This window comes from Bos javanicus, chromosome 8 (assembly GCF_032452875.1).
Source record: "Bos javanicus breed banteng chromosome 8, ARS-OSU_banteng_1.0, whole genome shotgun sequence".
NCBI classification, from domain to species: domain Eukaryota; kingdom Metazoa; phylum Chordata; class Mammalia; order Artiodactyla; family Bovidae; genus Bos; species Bos javanicus.
This window is the reverse complement of record NC_083875.1, coordinates 83,685,719-83,706,456: the sequence shown is the minus strand read 5'-3', so window position 1 is coordinate 83,706,456 and position 20,738 is coordinate 83,685,719. Positions and strand designations below refer to the sequence as shown.

The window sequence follows — 20,738 nt, the reverse complement described above, 5'->3', positions numbered from 1 at the left end:
ACTCATGATCTCTTTGGTCAATAGTCTTCAATTCTTAAACTTGATCTTCCTTGCAGTAATGTAGTCTCATATACAGTAAAAGTGTTTATGTATATTCTCCAGCTCAGTAATTCTTTCTTTAGCTGTGTCTGATTTAATATTTAACCTATTTCTTGGAGTTTTAAAAAAATTTATAGTTTATTGAGGTTTAGTTGATGTACAATAATATATAATGGCAACCCATTATATATTAGAATACTCCAGTATTCTAATAAGTATATATAAGAATACTCCAGTATTCTTGCCAAGAGAATCCCATGGACAGAGGAGCCTGGTGGGCTATATAGTCCATGAGGTTGCAAAGAGTCAGACATGACTTAGTGACTAAACAACAGCAATTATATATGTTTCAGGTATACAGCATAGTGATTCACAGTTTTTAAAGGTTATAGTCCTTTATAGTTATTATGAAGTATTGGATATATTCCCTGTGTTATACTATATATCCCTATAGATTATTTTATACATAGCAGCTTGTACGTCTTAATCCCCTATTCCTTTCTCGCTCCTCCCCACTGGAGTTTTTTATTTTAACAATTTTATTTGTAAAAGTTCCAGTTTTTTTAAAATGTAATCTGTTCATTCATGACATTCTTTTGTTGGTTATCTTTGTGACTGTATCTTTTATTTCTTTAAATATTACACACATAGCTATTCTGTATCTGATGATCCCAATATCTGCAGTTCTTGAAAATCTAAATATATAGGTTGTCCACTCAATATGTGTTTGTGAGTGTCATTATGGTTTATTTTCTTATGTATTTGGTGACCTGTGATTTGCAAGCATGTGATTCAATCTTAATCGTTAGGATTAATCTTAATTAATCATAATTTTGTGGACCAAAATTAGGAATTTGAGAAACTTTCCTGTATGGACAAATTGTTTTTAGTCTTGTTGGTAGCCAGGTGTGCTCCTGACTTGGACCATTCTGGCCTTTTTGAGGGTCTGGGCTCAGTGGGCTAGTGTCTCTTCTCATTTGAGGTTTGGCCCAGGGCTCAGGCCCAGAGACTGTTGTTTTGCAATGGCCTCTGCCCTGACGTACTCTGATCCTGTACCCAGTTTCTCCTGTTTTCAAAGGAGGGATTTTGGGCAACCTCTTGCGCCTCTTTCAAAACCAGTAATCTCTCAAATAATGTGTTCTTTCCAGGCGTTGATTGTTTGACAATGGTGAGTACTAAGTGCTCCCAGTACTTAGGCTGCCATTGTTGAATGCCTAACCATAGTAAGATATTTATATCCCAGTTGCTGACTGAGAACAAATAATTTTGAAAAAAATCTGCTAACCTGTGTGAGTTACTCTTTGTCAATTACCTTCCCCCCATTCCAGATAATAAAAAATTCAACTTATATCACAGACTCAGACTAGTACCTTTCCTTGCCTAAGCCTGTGTTCACCTATATGTAAACAGCAGAGTCAAGTTTTAGTTCTATCTTATGTCATTAGAAACTTAATGAGATACAAGTGCTTTTTTTTTTCACTTGCACTTTATATATATATATTTTTTCACTTGCTCTTGTAGCCATGACATTCAGAAAATCAAGAAACAAACCCTTTGATGTCAGCTGTCTTCATTGAGTGGTGGGGTAGGCAGTGCCTAGATGTGAGTTGGCAGCTTCTGGGGCTCTTTGTCAAAATCTTGACCCCATCTGTCTACAACTCTATACATTTTTTTCCAGTTAACAGTGTGCTTCCTAGAAAACAAAGACGCTCTTGATAAATGTTCTTAATTGTTATTTTATGAGTAGTCATTTTGCAAGTAAAATCTAATAAAGGCTTTACCATCTGAGCCACCAGGGAAGCTCAATAAAGGCATAGTAATTAAAAATAAATCAGTAAGTAATAAAAACAATATTTCAGATTCTACAACTTTAAAGATGAAAATTAGGTGAGTCCCAGTTTTTTGGAGAAGAATACTGCAACCCACTGCAGTATTCTTGCCTGGGAAATCCAATGGACAGAAGAGCCTGGCAGGCTACAGTCCATGGGGTTGCAAAAGAGTCAGACAAGATTTGGTGACTAAGCAACAGTTTTTAAAGGGGGTCTTTTGAGGACATTAATTCATGGCATCAATCTAACAGTTCGGTGCCTCTCCCCTGGAATCAGATGGATTTGAATCCTGGCTTTGCCGCTTTTTAGTTCTGAGTCTGTGGACTAGTTATTTACTCTCTTTGAGCCTCAATTTCCTTATCTTTAAAACAAGAACAATGAAGTTACATAGCTGATTTATAAAGTTCTGTGAATTGTGGATTGCTCAAACTCATGTCCATTGAGTTGGTGCTGCCATCCAACCATCTCATCCTCTGTTGGCTCCTTCTCCTCCTGCCCTCAGTCTTTCCCAGCACCAAGTTCTTTTCCAGTGAGTCAGCTCTTCACATCAGGTGGCCAAAGTATTGGAGCTTCAGCTTTAGTGTTAGTCCTTCCAGTGAATATTCAAGATTGACTTCCTTTAGGATTGATTGGTTTGATCTCCTTGTTGTCCAGGGAAACTCTCAAGAGTCTTCTCTAGCACCACAGTTTGAAAGCATCAGTTCTTTGATGCTCAGCTTTCTTTATGGTCCAACTTTCACATCTGTATATGACTACTGAAAAAAAACTATGTTTTGACTATATGGACCTTTCTCAGCAAAGTGATGTCTCTGCTTTTTAATATGCTGTCTGGGTTTATCATAGCTTTTCTTCCAAGGAGAAAGCGTCTTTTAATTCTGTGTATACAGTCATAGTCTGCAGTGACTTTGAATGCCAAGAAAATAAAACCTGTCATGTTTCCATTTTTTCCCCATCTATTTTCCATGAAGTGGTGGGAACAGAGGCCATGATCTTCATTTTTTGAATGTGGAGTTTTAAGCCAGCTTTTTCACTCTCCTCTTTCATGTTTATCAAGAGGCTCTTTAGTTCCTTTTTGCTTTCTGCCATTAGAGTGGTATCATCTGCATATCTAAGGTTATTGATATTTCTCCTGGCATCCTGATTCCAGCTTGTGATTCATCCAGCATGATGTACTCTGCATTTTGTTGTTGTCGTTCAGTCACTCAGTTGTGTCCAACTCTTTATGACCCATGGACTGCAGCATGCCAGGTTTCCCCTGTCCATCACCAACTTGTGGACCTTGCTCAAACTCATATCTGATGAGTCGGTGATGCCATGGAACCATCTTGGCCTCTGTCATTCCCCTTCTCCTCCTGCCATCAAGATTTCCCAGCATCAGTGTCTTTTCTAATGAGTTAGCTCTTCACATCAGGTGACCAGAGATTTGGAGCTTCAGCTTCAGTATCAGTCCTTCCAGTGAATATATGATTTCCTTTAGGATTGACTGGTTTGACCTCCTTGCAGTCCAAGGGACTCTCAAGAGTCTTCTCCAACATTACAGTTCAAAAGCATCAAGTCTTTGGTGCTCAGCTTTCTTTATGGTCCAACTCTCATATCCATACATGACTACTTGAAAAACCATAGCTTTGACTATACAGATCTTTGTTGGCAAAGTAATGTCTCTGCCTTTTAATATGCTGTCTAACTTTGTCATAGCTTTTCTTCCAAGGAGCAAGCATCTTTTAATTTCATGGCTGCAGTCACCTGCAGTGATTTTGTAACCCAAGAAAATAAAGTCTGTCACTGTTTCCATTGTTTCCCCATCTATTTGCCATGAAGTGATGGGACCAGATGCCATGATCTTAGTTTTTTGAGTCTTGAGTTTTAAGTCAGCTTTTCCACCCTTCTCTTTCACTTTCTTCAGGAGGCTCTTTAGTTCCTCTTCGCTTTCTGCCATAAGGGTGGTGTCATCTGCATATCTGAAGTTATTGATGTTTCTCCCAGCAATTCTGATTCTAGCTTGTGCCTCATGCATCCTAGCATTTCATAGAAGTTAAATACGCAGAGTTACAATATACAGCTTTGATGTACTCCTTTCCCAATTTGGAACCAGTCTGTTGTTCCATGTCTGGTTCTAACTGTTGCTTCTTGACCTGCATACAGGTTTCTCAGAAGGCAGGTCAGGTGATCTAGTATTCTCATCTCTTTAAGAATTTTCCATGGTTTGTTGTAATCCACACAATCAAAGGCTTTAACATAGAAAGCGAGGCAGAAGTAGATGTTTTTCTGGAATTCGCTTCCTTTTCCTATGATCCAACAGATGTTGGCAATTTGATCTCTGGTTCCTCTGCCTTTTCTAAATCCAGCTTGAGCATTTGGAAGTTCTTAGTTCACATACTGTTGAAACCTAGCTTGAAGGATTTTTAGCATTACCTTGCTAGCAGGCGAGAATAGTGCAATTGTGCGGTAGTTTGAACATTCTTTGGCAGTACCTTTCTTTCGGATTGGAGTGAAAACGGATGTTTTCCAGTTGTATGACTACTACCGAGTTTTCCAAATTTGCTGACATATTGGGTGCAGCATTTTAACAGCATTATCTTTTAGAATTGAAATAACTCAGCTGGAATTCCATCACCTTCATTGGCTTTGTTCGTAGTAATGCTTCCTAAGGCCCACTTGACTTCACACTCCAGGATGTTGGCTCTAGGTGAGTGCCAACTGGATAACCACACCATCATGGTTATTGTGAACCTCCATCCATAGTTCTTCAGGTACTCTATCAGATTTAATCAAACCACTAGGCAATTCACGTATGACCTAAATCAAATCACTTATGATTCAGTTCAGTTCAGTCGCTCAGTCGTGTCCAACTCTGGGACCCCATGAACCACAGCACGCCAGGCCTCCCTGTCCATCACCAACTCCCGGAGTCCACCCAAACCCATGTCCACCGAGTCGGTGATGCCATCCAACCATCTTATCCTCTGTTGTACCCTTCTCCTCCTGCCCTCAATCTTTCCCAGCATCAGGGTCTTTTCACATGAGTCAGCTCTTCACATCAGGTGGCCAAAGTATTGGAGTTTCAGCTTCAACATCAGTCCTTCCAATGAACACCCAGCACTGATCTCCTTTAGAATGGAGAGTCTTCTCCAACACCACAGCTCAAAAGCATCAATTCTTTGGTGCTTAGCCTTCTTTATAGTCCAACTGTTATATCCATGCATGACTACTGGAAAAACCATAGCCTTGACTAGACGGACCTTTGTTGGCAAAGTAATATCTCTGCTTTTTAATATGCTGTCTAGGTTGGTCATAACTTTCCTTTCAAGGAGTAAGCATCTTTTAATTTCATGGCTGCAATCACCATCTGCAGTGATTTTGGAGCCCAGAAAAATAAAGTCAGCCACTGTTTCCACTGTTGCCCTGTCTATTTGCCGTGAAGTGATGGGACTGGATGCCATGATCTTAGTTTTCTGAATGTTGAGCTTTAAGCCAGCTTTTTTACTCTCCTCTTTTACTTTCATCAAGAGGCTCTTTAGCTCTTCTTCACTTTCTGCCATAAGGGTGGTGTCATCTGCATATCTGAGGTTATTGATATTTCTCCTGGCAATCTTGATTCCAGCTTGTGCTTCTTCCAGCCCAGCACATCTCATGATGTACTCTGCATATAAGTTAAATAAGCAGGGTGACAATATACAGCCTTGATGTACTCCTTTTCCTATCTGGAACCAGTCTGTTGTTCCATGTCCAGGTCTAACTGTTGCTTCCTGACCTGCATACAGATTTCTCAAGAGGCAGGTCAGGTGGTCTGGTATTCCCATCTCTTTCAGAATTTTCCACAGTTTATTGTGATCCACACAGTGAAAGGCTTTGGCATAGTCAATAAAGCAGAGATAGATGTTTTTCTGAAATTCTCTTGGTTTTTCGATGATCCAGTGGATGTTGGCAATTTGATCTCTGGTTCCTCTGCCTTTTTATTATTTCTTCTATTATGTGTACTTCATCTTCAGTCAGTTTTAAGTCTGAAACTGATTTAGAAGAAATCTATTTTTTCATGGTGCATTTTTCAGAATGCTGCTTTCTTACAGTTTCTCACTCAGAAGACACTGTGATCAGATCATTTCCTTCTTGGCAGTAATACAAACCTTTGTAAGCTTCTGAGCACATCCTTGGTTTTCAGAGCAGCTGGGACTGGGCTCGGACTGTCCCTTCGCTTTGGTTCAAGCTCAAGGAGCCACAGGATTAATGTGTGCACATTCCAACCCTGACTCCAGAAAACTCTCTGTCAGTTTCTCTCTTATTTTCACTGCTTTCAAGTTTGCATTTCCAACTTGCTTTTTCTGACCACCCAACCTCTATCCAGAGTTGAAAATGTAATTTAAAAACTTTTTAACACTTTGAAAATGTACATTAAGAAGCCAACAGAATGATGAAAAGGGCAGATTTTTCTTTTGAGCTAGGGTTAAGGATTCAGCTTTAAGGAATGCTATTTGTAACCAAGAATTTGTAAATAAAGCTTATGATGAAATTGCATCAGGCAGGTAAACCGGATTGTGGCAGCCACGATAATTTAACACAGGCAAAGGTAAAATAAGACTGAAATTTAAGTAGACAAACTAGATTTTAAAAAGCTAGCTCTGCCGGTCTTTTTAATCTTGCCCAGAAGTGACAGGTTCTGGTTCGTTCACACCAGCAGCTGGCACCAGCCCCCAGGCCCTGGAGGCAATTATTTGACTCTGTTTCTGCCCCAATAGCAGCCTCTTTGATGGGCTTCCCTGGTGGCTGAGTCAGTAAAGGCCTAAATGTCCCTGTGTCCGCCTGCAACACAGGAGACACAGGTTTGATCCCTGGGTTGGGAAGATCCCCTGGAGGAGGGCATGGCAACCCACTCCAGTATTCTTGCCTGGAGAATCTCATGGACAGAGGAGCCTGGCAGGCTACAGTCCATAGGCTCGCACAGAGTCAGACACGACTGAAGCAACTGAGCACGCACACAGCAGCCTCTTTGATCTCACTGAAGCAGTAATATGTTCCTTAATAGAAATACAAGTGTATCTGTTTTCCCTGCTGACAGTATAAAGAATGTTCTATTCTTTGAAACTTCACCGATACTGCCAAGATGTAGGGTCCAAGACAAAACAATTCTGCTGGTTGCTTGGGCACTGGAGTGACAGAACCTTCAAAGAGTTTAGATATCCCCATCATTGCCCAACAAAGTACATCCTAGTGTGAACTCAATGCTCCAGGAAAATGGGCCATATTTATCCCATGGCTTTGGCTTCCTTGGCACACCACTGTGGTCTGGGGTAAGAGTGAGTTCTTACTAGAGTTGGGCAAGATGAGAGTACTTGAAGTTCTTTGAAATTTGGAATAAGAGAGTAATGTGCTTGGGTATCATTGTGATTGGTGGAAGGAGTGTGAAAGTGGCCTTTTATTACTCGAACATTTGTGTTGGATTTCTATATATGCTTGTACGTGGAATAGCAATCAACAACAAGATGTAAACAAGGCCATTTAGGTTCTGCTTGTGACTGCCAGGAGTGTGCCATCCAACTTTGGGTTAATCAGTTATTTTTTGTGTTATTTTTCAGAAACAGGAAGAAACCTTTGAGCAGGGGTTCTGGTCCAGGGGTTTCCACATCAGCACCTCCATCCCTCGGGGCCCTATAAACACCAGCTGGTATCTGTTGTCTGAATAAATGTATCTTGTATCTGTGCCATCATTTTTCAGATGTACACAGATGATAAGTATGATTTTAAAAGTATGGAATGGCAGAGAGCTACTGAGAATTCAGCAGTGCTTTTAAATGTCTTTTCATTTTATTAATTCATAGATGCTAAAATCAAAACTATCATGTGAAGATTGACATTTTTGGTTTTAAAAGTGGTTTCCTTTGCACTGAGCTAATGGAGGATCTTTTAGTTCAGAATCTTGGTCTTAGCCAAAGGACTGTATAGGTCCTTTGCATATAGAAAACTATTATATTTCTTAGAAAATTTTAATATACTCCTTTGGGCCTAGTCATTTTATATAATAGTTACTCTCTCTGCCAACATTTGTTGGATCATAGAAAAAGCAAGAGAATTCTAGAAAAACATCTGCTTCACTGACTATCCTAAAGCCTTTCACTGTGTTGAACACAACAAACTGTGGAAAACTCTTAAAGAGATGGGAATACCAGACCACCTTATCTGTCTCCTGAGAAACCTATATGCAGGTCAAGAAGGAACAGTTATAATTGGACATGGAACAACAGACTGGTTCCAAATTGGGAAAGGGGTACATCAAAGCTGAATATTGTCACCCTGCTCATTTAACTTCTATGCAGAGTACATCATGTGAAATGCTGGGCTGCATGAATCAGAAGTGGGAATCAAGATGGCCGGGAGAAAGATCAACAACCTCAGATATGCAGATGATACTGCTCTAATGGCAGAAAGCAAAGAGGAACTCTTTAAAGAGCCTCTTGATGAAGATGAAAGAGGAGAGTGAAAAGCTGTCTTAAAACTCAACATTCAGAAAACTAAGATCATGGCATCTGGTCCCATAACTTCATGGCAAATAGATGGGGAAACAATGGAAACAGAGACAGACTTTGTTTCCTTGGACTCCAAAATCACTGTGGATGGTGACTGCAGCCATGAAATGAAAAGATGCTTGCTCCATGGAAGAAAAGTTACGACAAACCTAGACAGTGTATTAGAAAGCAGAGATATCACTTTGGTGACAAAGGTCTGTCTAGTCAAAGCTATGGTTTTTCCAGTAGTCATATATGGATGTGAGAGTTGGACCGTAAAGAAGGCTGAGTGCTGAAGAACGGATGCTTTTGAACTGTGGTGCTGGAGAAGATTCTTGAGAGTCCCTTGAACTGCAAGGAGATCAAACCAGTCAATCCTAAAGGAAATAAACCCTGAATAGTCACTGGAAGGACTGATACTGAAGCTGAAGCTCCATTACTTTGGCCACCAGATATGAAGCTAGAAAAGGACCCTGATACTGGGGAAGATTGAGGGCAAGGAGGAGAAGGGGGCGACAGGATGAGATGATTAGATGACATTACGGACTCAATGGACATGAGTTTGAGTAAACTTCGGGAGATAGTGAAAGACAGGGAAGCCTGGCATGCTGCACTCTGTGGGGTCACAAGGAATCAGGCAGGACTTAACGACTGAACAACAGCAACAAAAGAAATGCAGCCTGTCTGTCTGTAGAAAGTGGCTGTTCCTGTATCAGACGCCATCTGGCACTTAGGAGAACTGCTGCTAATTCGGATTCCCCCAGGAGGCTGGAGACAGGGACTCCTCCCCTCACTCAGCCCAGCTGGTGGGTGAGTGTCCTGGTGGCCCACATTCATGGTAGATGGAAATTGGCCAAGGTGGTTTCACTAAAATTTGGAATGAAGAAAACATTGCACGTTTGGAACCCTGGATTAGGAAATTTAAACAAAACTGGAACATAAAGAACATCTTTGTTGTCTTGGGTATAACGCTGTGGTCCAGGTTAGGAAGCCTACAGGAAGCTTTACTGTGTCCTGGAAACTGGGTTGGGTCCCTCCCAGGAGTTGTGATTTCTACTATTTTATTAGACTCTTAGCTCCTCCAGAGCAGATGCTGTGGCTTATGTGCTCTTACTGCCCAGGCCCAGAAAAGCAGGCAACAATCAACATTGGGTTGATTTTTTAATCTTTTTATTATGCATGCTTTGGCTTATTTATAGCTGCCTGGGTCTATAAATTAATGTTGAATTTATTAAAACTGTAAAAAAAACTTAGATTTTCTTAAGCCAATTTATAAATACTCTTGCTTTACTTATAAAATTAGTAACTTTTGTATTAATATAAGAATACTTTCATTATTTGGTTAATGGTTTAAGTGAAGTTTAAGTGATTGAAATCTCCTAAACAACTTACTGTAAATCAGTCTCATAACTTAGTGAATTAAAAAAAAATTAAACATCTTAAATGTGATTTATAAATGTAATTTACCTGATTTTTTCCTAGCAATTCCAAGGTGTTATGAGACCCTAGAGAAGCTGATGGGCCAGGTTGTTTTATAAACCTAGAAACTCTTTGAAATCTAGTAAACCAAACGTGGCAATGTGGTAAATCACCTTTTAAACATCAGAATACTGTGTACAGACTTAGATTTTTGTATTCTTTTCAAGTGAAAATTGCAAATTTAATATAGATTTCAGATACAAACAACCAAAGTCAAGATGTTGGATTCTCTCACTTGTAAAATTGTTGTAATTACCTTAATAACAAAGACATACATTATTCTGAAGATTACAAAATTTATTTGTAATTGAGTTTATTCCTTAACTTAGTATAAAAACTTGATATATATTATCTCTAATATCTTTTCTCTATCATTCCTGGTAATGAACATATTCAGGCCAAAAACGGTTATTGTGTTGCATATTAGTGATCTAGATTCTATTGTTAACAATCAGAAATTTGGACCTGGACCTGAAACTGGTAGGTACATTGCCCCAGGGGGAGTCTCCCTAATGCCCGGGGCCTGAGCCCTTTCTTAGAGTACAGTTCCCAAGCTAGGATTTAGCTTTAAAATCCAACACATCTTATGTTCTCTGTATCTTTCCAGTTTCATTCTTAACCAGTTTTGATGGTAACCTCTTTCAACATTTAATCTCTGATTCCAGTGGATGAAATTTTGCACCCCACTTGGGTTACACCTGATTTTCTTTACTACTTGAATGAAATGAATGTATTTCTTTACTTTTGATTGGATTCTTCATTCTTTTCTGTGTATGTGAATATATATTTTCTTCTCTGATGCCTGGTCATGATTCTGTAATCATTTTGCTGGCCAGTGTCGGACATACTGGTCAATGCTGAATACCTGTTGAATTAACTTTGGTAGTAGAGTACAGGAGTATTTAGGCATGTAGAACCCATTATCTAAATCTTCTTAGTCCAAAGCTAGCAATCGTTCAGCAGCTTTCCCTGCTAACACCAGTGTTTCTCAAAACTAGCTGCACGTTATAATCATCCACAGATCTTTGATACAGCACGTGTCTGGGGCCCCACCTCAAACCAGATGAAGGAGACTGTCTGTCAGGCATCATGGTGTTAAAAGTGCATCAAGCGATTCTGATCCACAGAGAGGATTGAAAACCATTGTTGTAACATAGCTGTTAGGTGAAAGAGTTCAGATCATTTAAAAAAATCGTATTGTCTTTATGCCCTTTTTGTGGAAACACTGACGGGAAATGCACAGACAAAATGAAAAGGACACCTAAGGTAGAAAGTTTGGCTAATGCACGACTAGACCATTTTCCTGTAAAAAGTTGAAGTTAATAAGGAGGTGTTTTAAAATGTAGGTTATAAAATCTTCATAGTATGTTTTTCTTTTTTATTTGTTTAAAACAGCTGACTCTCCACTCAGGTGTTTGCTTCCTTGTCCCAGGTTTCTGCTGATGTACTCCACAGTTTTGTGCAGCTACTACAATTCAGCCCTGACAACGGCGGTGGTTGGAGCCATCAAGGTAAGTGGTTGAAGCCTTGAAATAAACAACCAAATTGGGGGATTGACTGTTTGATTTTATTGTTGTTATTATCCATGGTATAGTAAGAATGGAGGCTTGTGATATTTTCAGCTATGGCTGGGTAATCCCTTCTTACATTTTCTAATCTTTTAATCCACAAGACAGAGGGAAGGCCTGCTAACTTAAAGGTTGTTGTTCTGTTGCTCAGTTGGGTCTGACTCTTTGCAACACCATGGACTACAGCACACCAGGCTTCCCTGTCCTTCACTGTCTCCTGGAGTTTGCTCAAACTCATGTCCATTGAGTTGATGATGCTATCCAACCATCTCATCCTTTATAACTTTTAAACTGGGAATGGAAGGAAGGGATGGTATGGGAAAACCAAGTAAAATAGCTGAAAAAATTACAAATTTCTGCGACAAGATACAGAGTGATCTACATTTTGATTTTCTGGGAGAATACTGCTGACTAAGGGAATCCTTATGAAGAACTGTTTTCAGTCTAGATCTGCACACAGTTATAAGGTGATTAACGCTGGGATTGGTGTATATGCTGTGTGTGTACAGCATTTGAGTACACACACTGATGAATCGGAGGGTGAGGTATTCTAAATTCTGTTCTGCAGTTGCTTTGTGTTTCTGTTCACATGAGCTTCTATGATGAATAAGTGCTTCATCAGTAGACTTATCTTTTGGCTACCCAAAGACCATTGAGAATATACTGGACCGAGTACTGCTTAGAATTTGTCAGCTGTCTTAATCAGTTTACATTTAGGACTAATATGATTAAAATTCCCTACCCAGTGATGATAAAGAGATGAGATCTGAAAAGCTGATTACAACCCAACTCTTACATCTTTTTTCTGGTATAGTATGTGGAAGAAGGTATGGATGATGCAGTTCTGTGATTATAGTGTTATAGTTTACTTCATTTTCTTTATAAAGCCATATGTTATAGTTTTTATTCACATATTCAATATTCCATGAATTCCTATTATATGCAAATCTCTTTCAAAAGTAACTAAAATATTTTGTTTCAGATTTCACCATGTATATGTGTTTTCCCCCCAAATCCTTTACTTCTAAGATCACTAATCCTCTCTTTTTGCAGAATGTATCCGTGGCCTACATTGGAATGTTAGTAGGTGGAGACTACATTTTCTCTGTGTTAAACTTTGTAGGGTTAAATATTTGGTAAGTGGGATTTTTAAATGAATTCATTTTAGTAACATGAATTTTAAAAGCCTGATTAATATGTTATAAGTGAAAGAATAGGAGGTGTTTTGATGTTACAATTCCTAGAATAAGTTTTACTTGAAATATTCAGTTCATCTCTTTATGACATACTTGCTCATGTGGTTCATGGGGATGTGTGTAATGAAAATTCAGAGTCGAGAGATGAATTTAATTCATGTGTCCTCCTCACAGAAAAGACCCTACACGTGGCCTTCCTTTTGTGAATGGGCCTCACTAAATCTGTGCTCCATCAAAGCACATGTGTTAAAGATGTTGGGAGATACTTTTGAAAGGCATTTTGGGGTCTCAGAGGTAGGACACCATTTTAGGATAATCAGTTCAGTTCAGTCGCTCAGTCATGTCCAAACTTTGCGACCCCATGAATCGCAGCACCCCAGGCCACCCTGTCCATCACCAACTCCCGGAGTTCACTCAGACTCACATCCATTGAGTCAGTGATGCCATCCAGCCATCTCATTCTCTGTCGTCCCCTTCTCCTCCTGCCCCCAAACCCTCCCAGCATCAGAGTCTTTTCCAATGAGTCAACTCTTCGCATAAGGTGGCCAAAGTACTGGAGTTTCAGCTTTAGCATCATTCCTTCCAAAGAAATCCCAGGGCTGATCTCCTGGAGAATGGACTTGTTGGATCTCTTTGCAGTCCAAGGGACTCCCAAGAGTCTTCTCCAACACTACAGTTCAAAAGCATCAATTCTTTGGTGCTCAGCCTTCTTCACAGTCCAACTCTCAAATCCATACATGACCACTGGAAAAACCATAGCCTTGACTAGCCGGACCTTAGTTGGCAAAGTAATGTCTCTGCATTAGGCCAACTGCATTGTAAATCAATTATACTTCAACAAAATTTGAAAAAAGAAATAAGTAGCCAAAGTATCAAAAAAATTAGGCTGATTATCTTTATCAAGAGTATAACTGTTGATGGTACCACCTATGGAATTTATTTTTACTGTTGTTTTTTTCCTTCTTTCAGCATGGCAGGAGGCTTGAGATATTCCTTTTTAACTCTAGGCAGCCAGTTAAAGCCTAAACAACCTGTGGATGAAGAAAACATCTCTCAAGATTTGAAGGTCTAGAACCTGGGGCAGAATTGCAGAGTCGCTTGCAGACTGTGGGGAGGGGGGGATATTCCCAGCTGTTTTGGCTGTGGCACTTGCCCTTCTGGTTAAGGCACAACAGGAATGTCTGCAAAATGAAAAGTGAATCTACCTCATGCGCTGCACGAGGAGCCATCATCAACCCTGAGAAACGTACCCGGGCAAAGCCTTACCAGCTGAAAGTGAATCTTTTCAAACAGTTGGTGAAAGGGATCGTTTCCAAGGCACTTGTGGGGCCCACACACCTGTGTACTCTTCCAGGTATCCAAAGTGCTTCAGGGGCAGTCAAAGGCCAATGCTGGTGAGTGTGCTTATCAGCACCTTGGCCTTAATTTCAAAGATCCCAGCCAAAGCAAAGTGCCAATGAGAACATTTTTTTGGTTTAAGCAGACATGTCTTCATTTTAGTAAAATCAACCACTTAACTGCCAGTAAAGTTGTTAGCTTTGATTTGATCTTATATTTTGGTATCTTCACAACCATCAAAGTAAAATAAAAAATAATTTATATGCATGCCTCATACTGTTATGTTATTGTAGGCAGGCAGTAAACAGTAAGTCATTTTATTCAGTCTGCCTTGAAGGGTAATAAATGACTCATGTTGGGAAAAATTACAAAATAACTCAATGGAAAAACAATACTCAGCGTGCTCTGTCAACATTTAAGTAGGTTATATTATTTAAGTAGGTTATATTTCTCTCCTGTTCTCCTCCCAGGTTTGTTCAGGGGACTCTGAAATTCAGATCACATCAACTTTAACCAAGGTATATTTTTTTTTTCCTGGGCTTGCCTGACTTCCCAGACCAATGGTGCGTGGGAAGCAACCTCGGATCGGATGACAGTTCTTATCATCTCCTCCGAGGTGTCTCAGTGGTAAAGAATTCACCTGCCAAAGCAGGAGGCACAGGAGATGTGGGTTCGATCCCTGGGTTAGAAGGATCCTCTGAGGAGGAAATGGTAACCCACTCCAGTATTCCTGCCTGTGAAATCCCATGGACAGAGGAGTCCACTGGGTTGCAGAGTCTGACATGACTGAGCATGCACGCACTGTACGGCACCATTTAGAAATGGACTGTCCTCACAGGGGTTGTGGCGCAAGGTAAGGCCCCACTCTGGGAATCAGGGGCCCTTCTTTTCAGTCTTGTCTTCACTGCTGACTCACTGAGAGCTCCACAAGTCACCTTGCCATGGTTGCCTCCATTTATTAATCTGTACAATGGAACGATATTCCCAAATCCCTGCCAGCTCTGACTTTCTAAGTTTATAGAAGCTGAACCAGATAGACAGGGCAGCAAATGAAGGAATGATTGTGTTGACATGTTTAATTAAAAAAATTAATTGTAAAATACACATAACATACAATTATCAGCATAACCATTTCTAAGTGTACAGTTTAGTAGTGTTAAGTATATTGACAGTGTTGTGTAGCCAATCTCCAGAACCTTCTCATCTTGCAAAACCAAAACTCTATACCCATTAGACAATGACTCCCCATTCCTCCCTTTCCCCAGCCCTTGGCAACCACCATTCTGTTTTCTGTCTCTATGAATTTGACTACTAAAGATACCGCATAAAAGTAGAATCATACAGTATTTATCTCTCAGCTAGCTTATTTCACTTAGGATAATGTCCTCAAGGTTCATCCATGTTGCAGCATATGTCAGAATTTCCTTTCTTCTTAAGACTGAGTAATGTTCCCTCATATGGATATACCACATTTTGTTTATCTATTCATCTGTCAGTGGACTCTTGGGCTGCTTCTACCTCTTGGCTATTTGTGTATAATGCTGCTATTAACGTGGGTGTACAAATATTTCTTTGAGACCCTGCATTCAGCTCTTGGATGGTAAAAGGAAACCTGTTTCTTCTACACATAAAACACTTCTGACACCAAATGTGTAGGGACTTTCCCTCACATTAAGCAATTCTTCAACTCTCTGGATGCCAACAAGGGGTCCTACAGTTAAATTCTGTCTCCACCCATATTTCACACAGACCCCCCAGGTTAAGGGCCCAGTCCCCCAAGATTCCCCCTACTTCAGATGCCAGTCCCAAGTCTCAGGTTGTGACTAGTGCTTCTGACCAACTGACCAGAAAGCTGGAGTCTTCATACCCGCTTCCTTGGGTTCAGTAATTTGCTGGAATGGCTCACAGAGCTCAGGGAAGTGCTTTACTCTCTATTGCCAGTTTATTATAAAGCATTTGACTCAGGAATAGCCAAAGGGAAGAAGTACATAGGACAAGGTATATTGGAAATGGTTTGGAGCTTTCATAACCCCTCCTGGCACATCAATGTGTTCATCGAGTGGAAGCTCTCCAAGCCTCATCATTTTTCACAGTAACACAGAGACCATTTTGTATTCCCACCAACAGTGAGGGGGTTCCTATTTATCTACATCCTCACTTGTTATTTGCTCTTTTTGGTAGCAGTAGTAGGAGGTGGTGGTGGTTTAGTCGCTAAGTCGTGTCTGACTCTTGTGAACCCATGGACTGTAGCCTGCTGGGCTCCTCTGTTCAATGGGTGTGAAGTGATACTGTAGGTTTGGTTTGCATTTCCCTGGTGATTAGTGATGTGGAGTGTCTTCTCGTGTGCTGGTTGGCCCTTTGTACATATTCTGTGGGGAAATGTCTGTTCAAATCCTTTGCCCATTTTGAATTGGGTTGTTTGGGTTTTGTTTGTGTTTTTGAATTGTAGGAGTTCCTTATTGTTTCAATTTACTTTTAAAGGCTTCTAGAATATTACCTTGGGGCTCCCAAACAGTGTAACCACCTTTTCTTGCATCATCATCAAATGAAATCCAGGGACCAAAAGTACTAAGACTTGAAAAATGTTAACTTCAACTCATTTTTTTTTTTTTCAATGTTAAGCTTAAACAAGGTTTGTTTTCTTCCAAAATTGTTTTTTCTAATTTTCATTTTTAGAATTCTTAAAGGAAGATGCTTTTGTGTTTTTCTAGTCTTACTATGGTTGGACTTTTGTTTCAATAGCCAGGATGCCTCGGGATGGGGTCCTTTTATTTATTTATTTAATTGAAGGATAGTTGCTTTACAGAATTTGGTTATCTTCGTCAAACATCAAAATGAAGCAGCCATAGCTATACATATTCTCCTCCGTCTTGAACATCCCTCCCGGAATGGGGTTCTTATTTAAATATTTTTCTTTTGCAGTCACCTCAAATGCTTGGTCTTACATGACCTGCCCCCGCCTTTTTTTAAATCAGTGTGGAAAGCTTTCCTTCCCTTGTTTCCATATGTGGCCAGCAGAGGGCACCCTATGAGCAGTCCAGCAGTCCTGTGTGTTGTGGCTAGCTTCCTCCTGTCCGACTCAGTGTGATCGCATGGACTGTGGCCCGCCAGGCTGCTCTGTCCATGGGATTCTCCAGGCAAGAATACTGGAGTGGGTTGCCATTTCCTTCTCCAGGAGATATTCCTGACCCAGGGATTGAACCTGGGTCTTCGACAGTGCAGGCAGATTTTTGTAGCTGGGTTGAAACGTGCAAGTTCTGCTCTCCTCTACAGAACTAGGGTGGGTTGATGGGAATGCCAATCTGGGTTTTGAATTAAGTTTAGCTGAGAATGCTGGATGCAGAGAGGTGGTGCAAAAGGGATCCGCGAACTTCAGAGAGGCTGAAGAAGAATAGCCCAGTGCATCAGGTCTCCAGATTTCTTTTTTCTTAAAAAAAAAAAAAAAGTAATAAAAACCATTCTAGTGGAACAAGGAAAACTAGTTTAATATACTTGCTACTTTGCTTACTTTTGGCTATTTTACTGCTAATAGCAGTGACGTTTGTTAACTTGTACTTTTTCCTGTTGTTTTAGTATTTTTAAAATATATTCCATATATAAGTAAAAGTACAGGGGCACTAGAAGTTAGTGAAAGCTGAGTTTGCCTAAAGAATAAAACCTAGTTTAGAGAAGAGTTATATATTATATGTGTATAATTGTTAGTATATGTTTATATATTTTACATATTTTTTATTTATATATATTTTCTGTGCTCTCGGGAAAATGGCAAAGATACATATGTCAATACTTTCAGAGACTTTAGTGAGTTTTTTCCTTTTGCATGATCACTTCAGCTTTGCAGTCTTGTTGAGTCATGTTTACAACTTGTGAGTACTTTTTGTTTTCTGTGAATGGGTGTGTGTGCTTGTGCATATATTTTGAGGACTGGGACTTGTCAAGGGTCAGTGGTTTAGCTGATCAGTAGCTGCCACTCTGTACTTTGGGAAACTGAGGGTGCCCAGCAACTCAGGATCTCTAAGTTCCCTTTCTGTCACTAGATACTGAAGCATGTGGTAAAACAAAACATATCCCTTTAGGATGAAGCCATCCCTGGAACCTCCCAGGGTCACAGAACACCATCTGTGTGTCTCTGATTCTTACCTCCATTCCAGGCTGAGGTCTCCCATGATAAGCCTCAGAACCTTTTCTCTGCAATGTGTGGTTCCTGGATCAGAATATCAGCATTACCTGGGGCTTGTTAGAAATGCAGAATATCAGGTGCACACACACACTGAATAGGAATCTGCATTTTAACCCTGGTAATCTGAGGAGCACTGCTGCTGCTGCTGCTAAGTCGCTTCAGTCGTGTCCGACTCTGTGCGACCCCAGAGATGGCAGCCCACCAGGCTCCCCCGTCCCTGGGATTCTCCAGGCAAGAACACTGGAGTGGGCTGCCATTTCCTTCTCCAATGCATGAAGGTGAAAAGTGAAAGGGAAGTCGCTCAGTCGTGTCCGACTCTAGTGACCCCATGGACTGCAGCCCACCAGGCTCCTCCGTCCATGGGATTTTCCAAGCAAGAGTACTGGAGTGGGGTGCCACACTACCCCAGACTTTTGGTCCAGATCATCTTTTTAGTATCAAGGGTTCATAGCCTGAGGTTCACAGAATTTAGAGGGCTGATGAACTTGAATGGAGAAAGAAAACATCCTCATTTTTTCTAATGAAAATGCAGCATTTCTTTTCATTTGAATGTAGGCAAGACCATAAGTTAATACTGGCTGTACTTGTGACTTAGTTATCGATAGAAGTTGAAATATTTTCGTATCACCTTAGAGTTTTTGTAGAAAATCATTGGTGCATTGCTCAGTATTCTTATAGTTCTTAGTGCCTCCACTAGTTCTTATTGTTTAATATGTTCATAAAGAAGAATACATCAGATTTAGATGTATTTTAATATTCATATGTATTTTAATGTTATAGTACATCATATTTAGAAAATATTGCTGTAACTTTATGACAATTGGTTTTCATTATAATTTTATGTGTTTTATTTCTTGCATTTAAAAACATTATTTGGAGAAGGAGGCTGTAGCCATCTATAGACTGCCATTGTAGTTCATGGCACTGAAAAAAGTAAGGATCCCTGCTTTAGAGGAAAATAAAAAATTCAAGATTAATATGTTTCCTCAAGAAGTTGTCCCATTTTTGGCCTCAGGGGGCTTGCTCCTGGATGAGCCCAGGGGTAATTTTTATATCTGCTACCTGGTGGGAAGGCGTCTTCCTCCAGCCAGTGTGGTCAGCTGGCTGCAGTCAGAGGGAGAGAGAGAGGCAAAAGGAAAGGAAGGGGAGGAAAAAGGGGGGAAAGTGTAGGGAAGGGAGAGACCAGGAGACAGGCAGCTAGGCTTCACTGCCACATCCTTCTCACTCACAGCTCAGAACAGAGATGTGCCTCGTAATTGTGTCACAGTACTTGAACCTTGTTCTTCAAATTCTGCTTACTTGAAGTGTGACATTCTGTCTAGGGAAGGTGGGACAGCAGCGTGAGATGCTCTGTGGGCCCACTCTCCAGGGATACAAGGGGAAGTAGAGAAGACTGTAAAACCATTTAAGATCCCTGGAAATTGTCCAAAGGGAGATTAGAGATTGCATTATTTAGTCTCAGTTCAATTCAGTTCAGTCGCCCAGTCGTGTCTGACTCTTCGAGACCCAATAGACTGCAGCACGCCAGGCTTCCCTATCCATCACCAATTGCCAGAGCCTGCTCAAACTCATGTCCATTGAGTCGGTGATGCCATCCAACCATCTCATCCTCTGTCATCCCCTTCTCCTCTGGCCTTCAATCTTTCCCAGCATCAGGGTCTTTTCCAATGAGTCAGTTCTTCGCATCAGGTGGCCACAGTATTGGAGTTTCAGCTTCAGCATTAGTCCTTCCAATGACTATTTAGGACTGATTTCCTTTAGGATTATTTAGTCTATGCTTTGTTAAAATGCTTTTTGAGTTAGTGGCTTTATTTTCTAGCTGTCATTCAAATAAATTTTTTTTAATAAAAATTGAGAAATTTCACATTAGAAACTGGATTTCTTACAATAGTTGAAAAAAAAAATCACAACTTGCCAGGTGGGCCAGAATCTCCATAGGGTAACAGTCAGCTGGAGCTGAGGTCGGGGGTAGTTGTTATTTTGTCATGTTCTCCACCATTTTCTGTGTCTCCAGTCGTGTGACTGAGTGTCTGCCTTTCATTAGTGTGCTTGTAGTGTTGTTTTCCTTGAAACAAAGTCGAAGGACTTTTATGGTGGCCCAGAGGCTAAGACTCTGAGCTCCCAGTTCAGGGGGCCCAGGTTCAATTCCTGGTTAGGGAACTATTGATAGATCTCGAGTGTCACACCTAAAGATCCGGCACAGCCAAATAAATAAAAATAAATGTTAAAAAAACTCCAAACAACAGAGTTGAGAGCATAGGAGGAAAATAAAAGCTGAATCAAGAGAGCCAAAGGTTCAAGAGTGTATTTGTGGAAATAGAAATTACACCTACTATGTGCTTCTTTTGAAACAATACAGATTAAGGTGCCTGGCCTACTTCATTAATTTATATTACTTGTCTGCCTTGGGGCTCCCCAGGTGGTGCTAGTGGTAAAGAACTTACCTGCCAATATAGAGGGTATGAGACATGAGTTTGATCCCTGGGTCGGGAAGATCCCCTGGAGGAGGGCATGGCAACCCACTCCAGTATTCTTGCCTGGAGAATCCCCATGGACAGAGGAGCCTGGCGGGTGAAGTCCACAGTGCTGTAGAGTTGGACGTGACTAAAGTG

The 20,738-nt window shown here is 40.5% G+C and overlaps 1 protein-coding gene across 7 annotated transcripts in view; it reads left to right on the top strand.

The window, feature by feature from the left end:
* SLC35D2 (solute carrier family 35 member D2) overlaps positions 1 to 14,209 on the top strand; it is a 57,426-nt gene extending 43,217 nt beyond the window's left edge. For 2 of the 7 annotated variants that reach the window (XM_061426144.1, XM_061426141.1), the window contains 3 exons: positions 11,277 to 11,355; positions 12,466 to 12,548; positions 13,578 to 14,209. In XM_061426144.1, the coding sequence (XP_061282128.1) occupies positions 11,277 to 11,355; positions 12,466 to 12,548; positions 13,578 to 13,634 (219 nt within the window). In that variant the 3' untranslated portion in view covers positions 13,635 to 14,209. The other 5 variants (XM_061426140.1, XM_061426142.1, XM_061426146.1 and 2 more) reach the window with 5 other exon arrangements.
* The last annotated feature ends 6,529 nt before the right edge of the window (positions 14,210 to 20,738 follow it).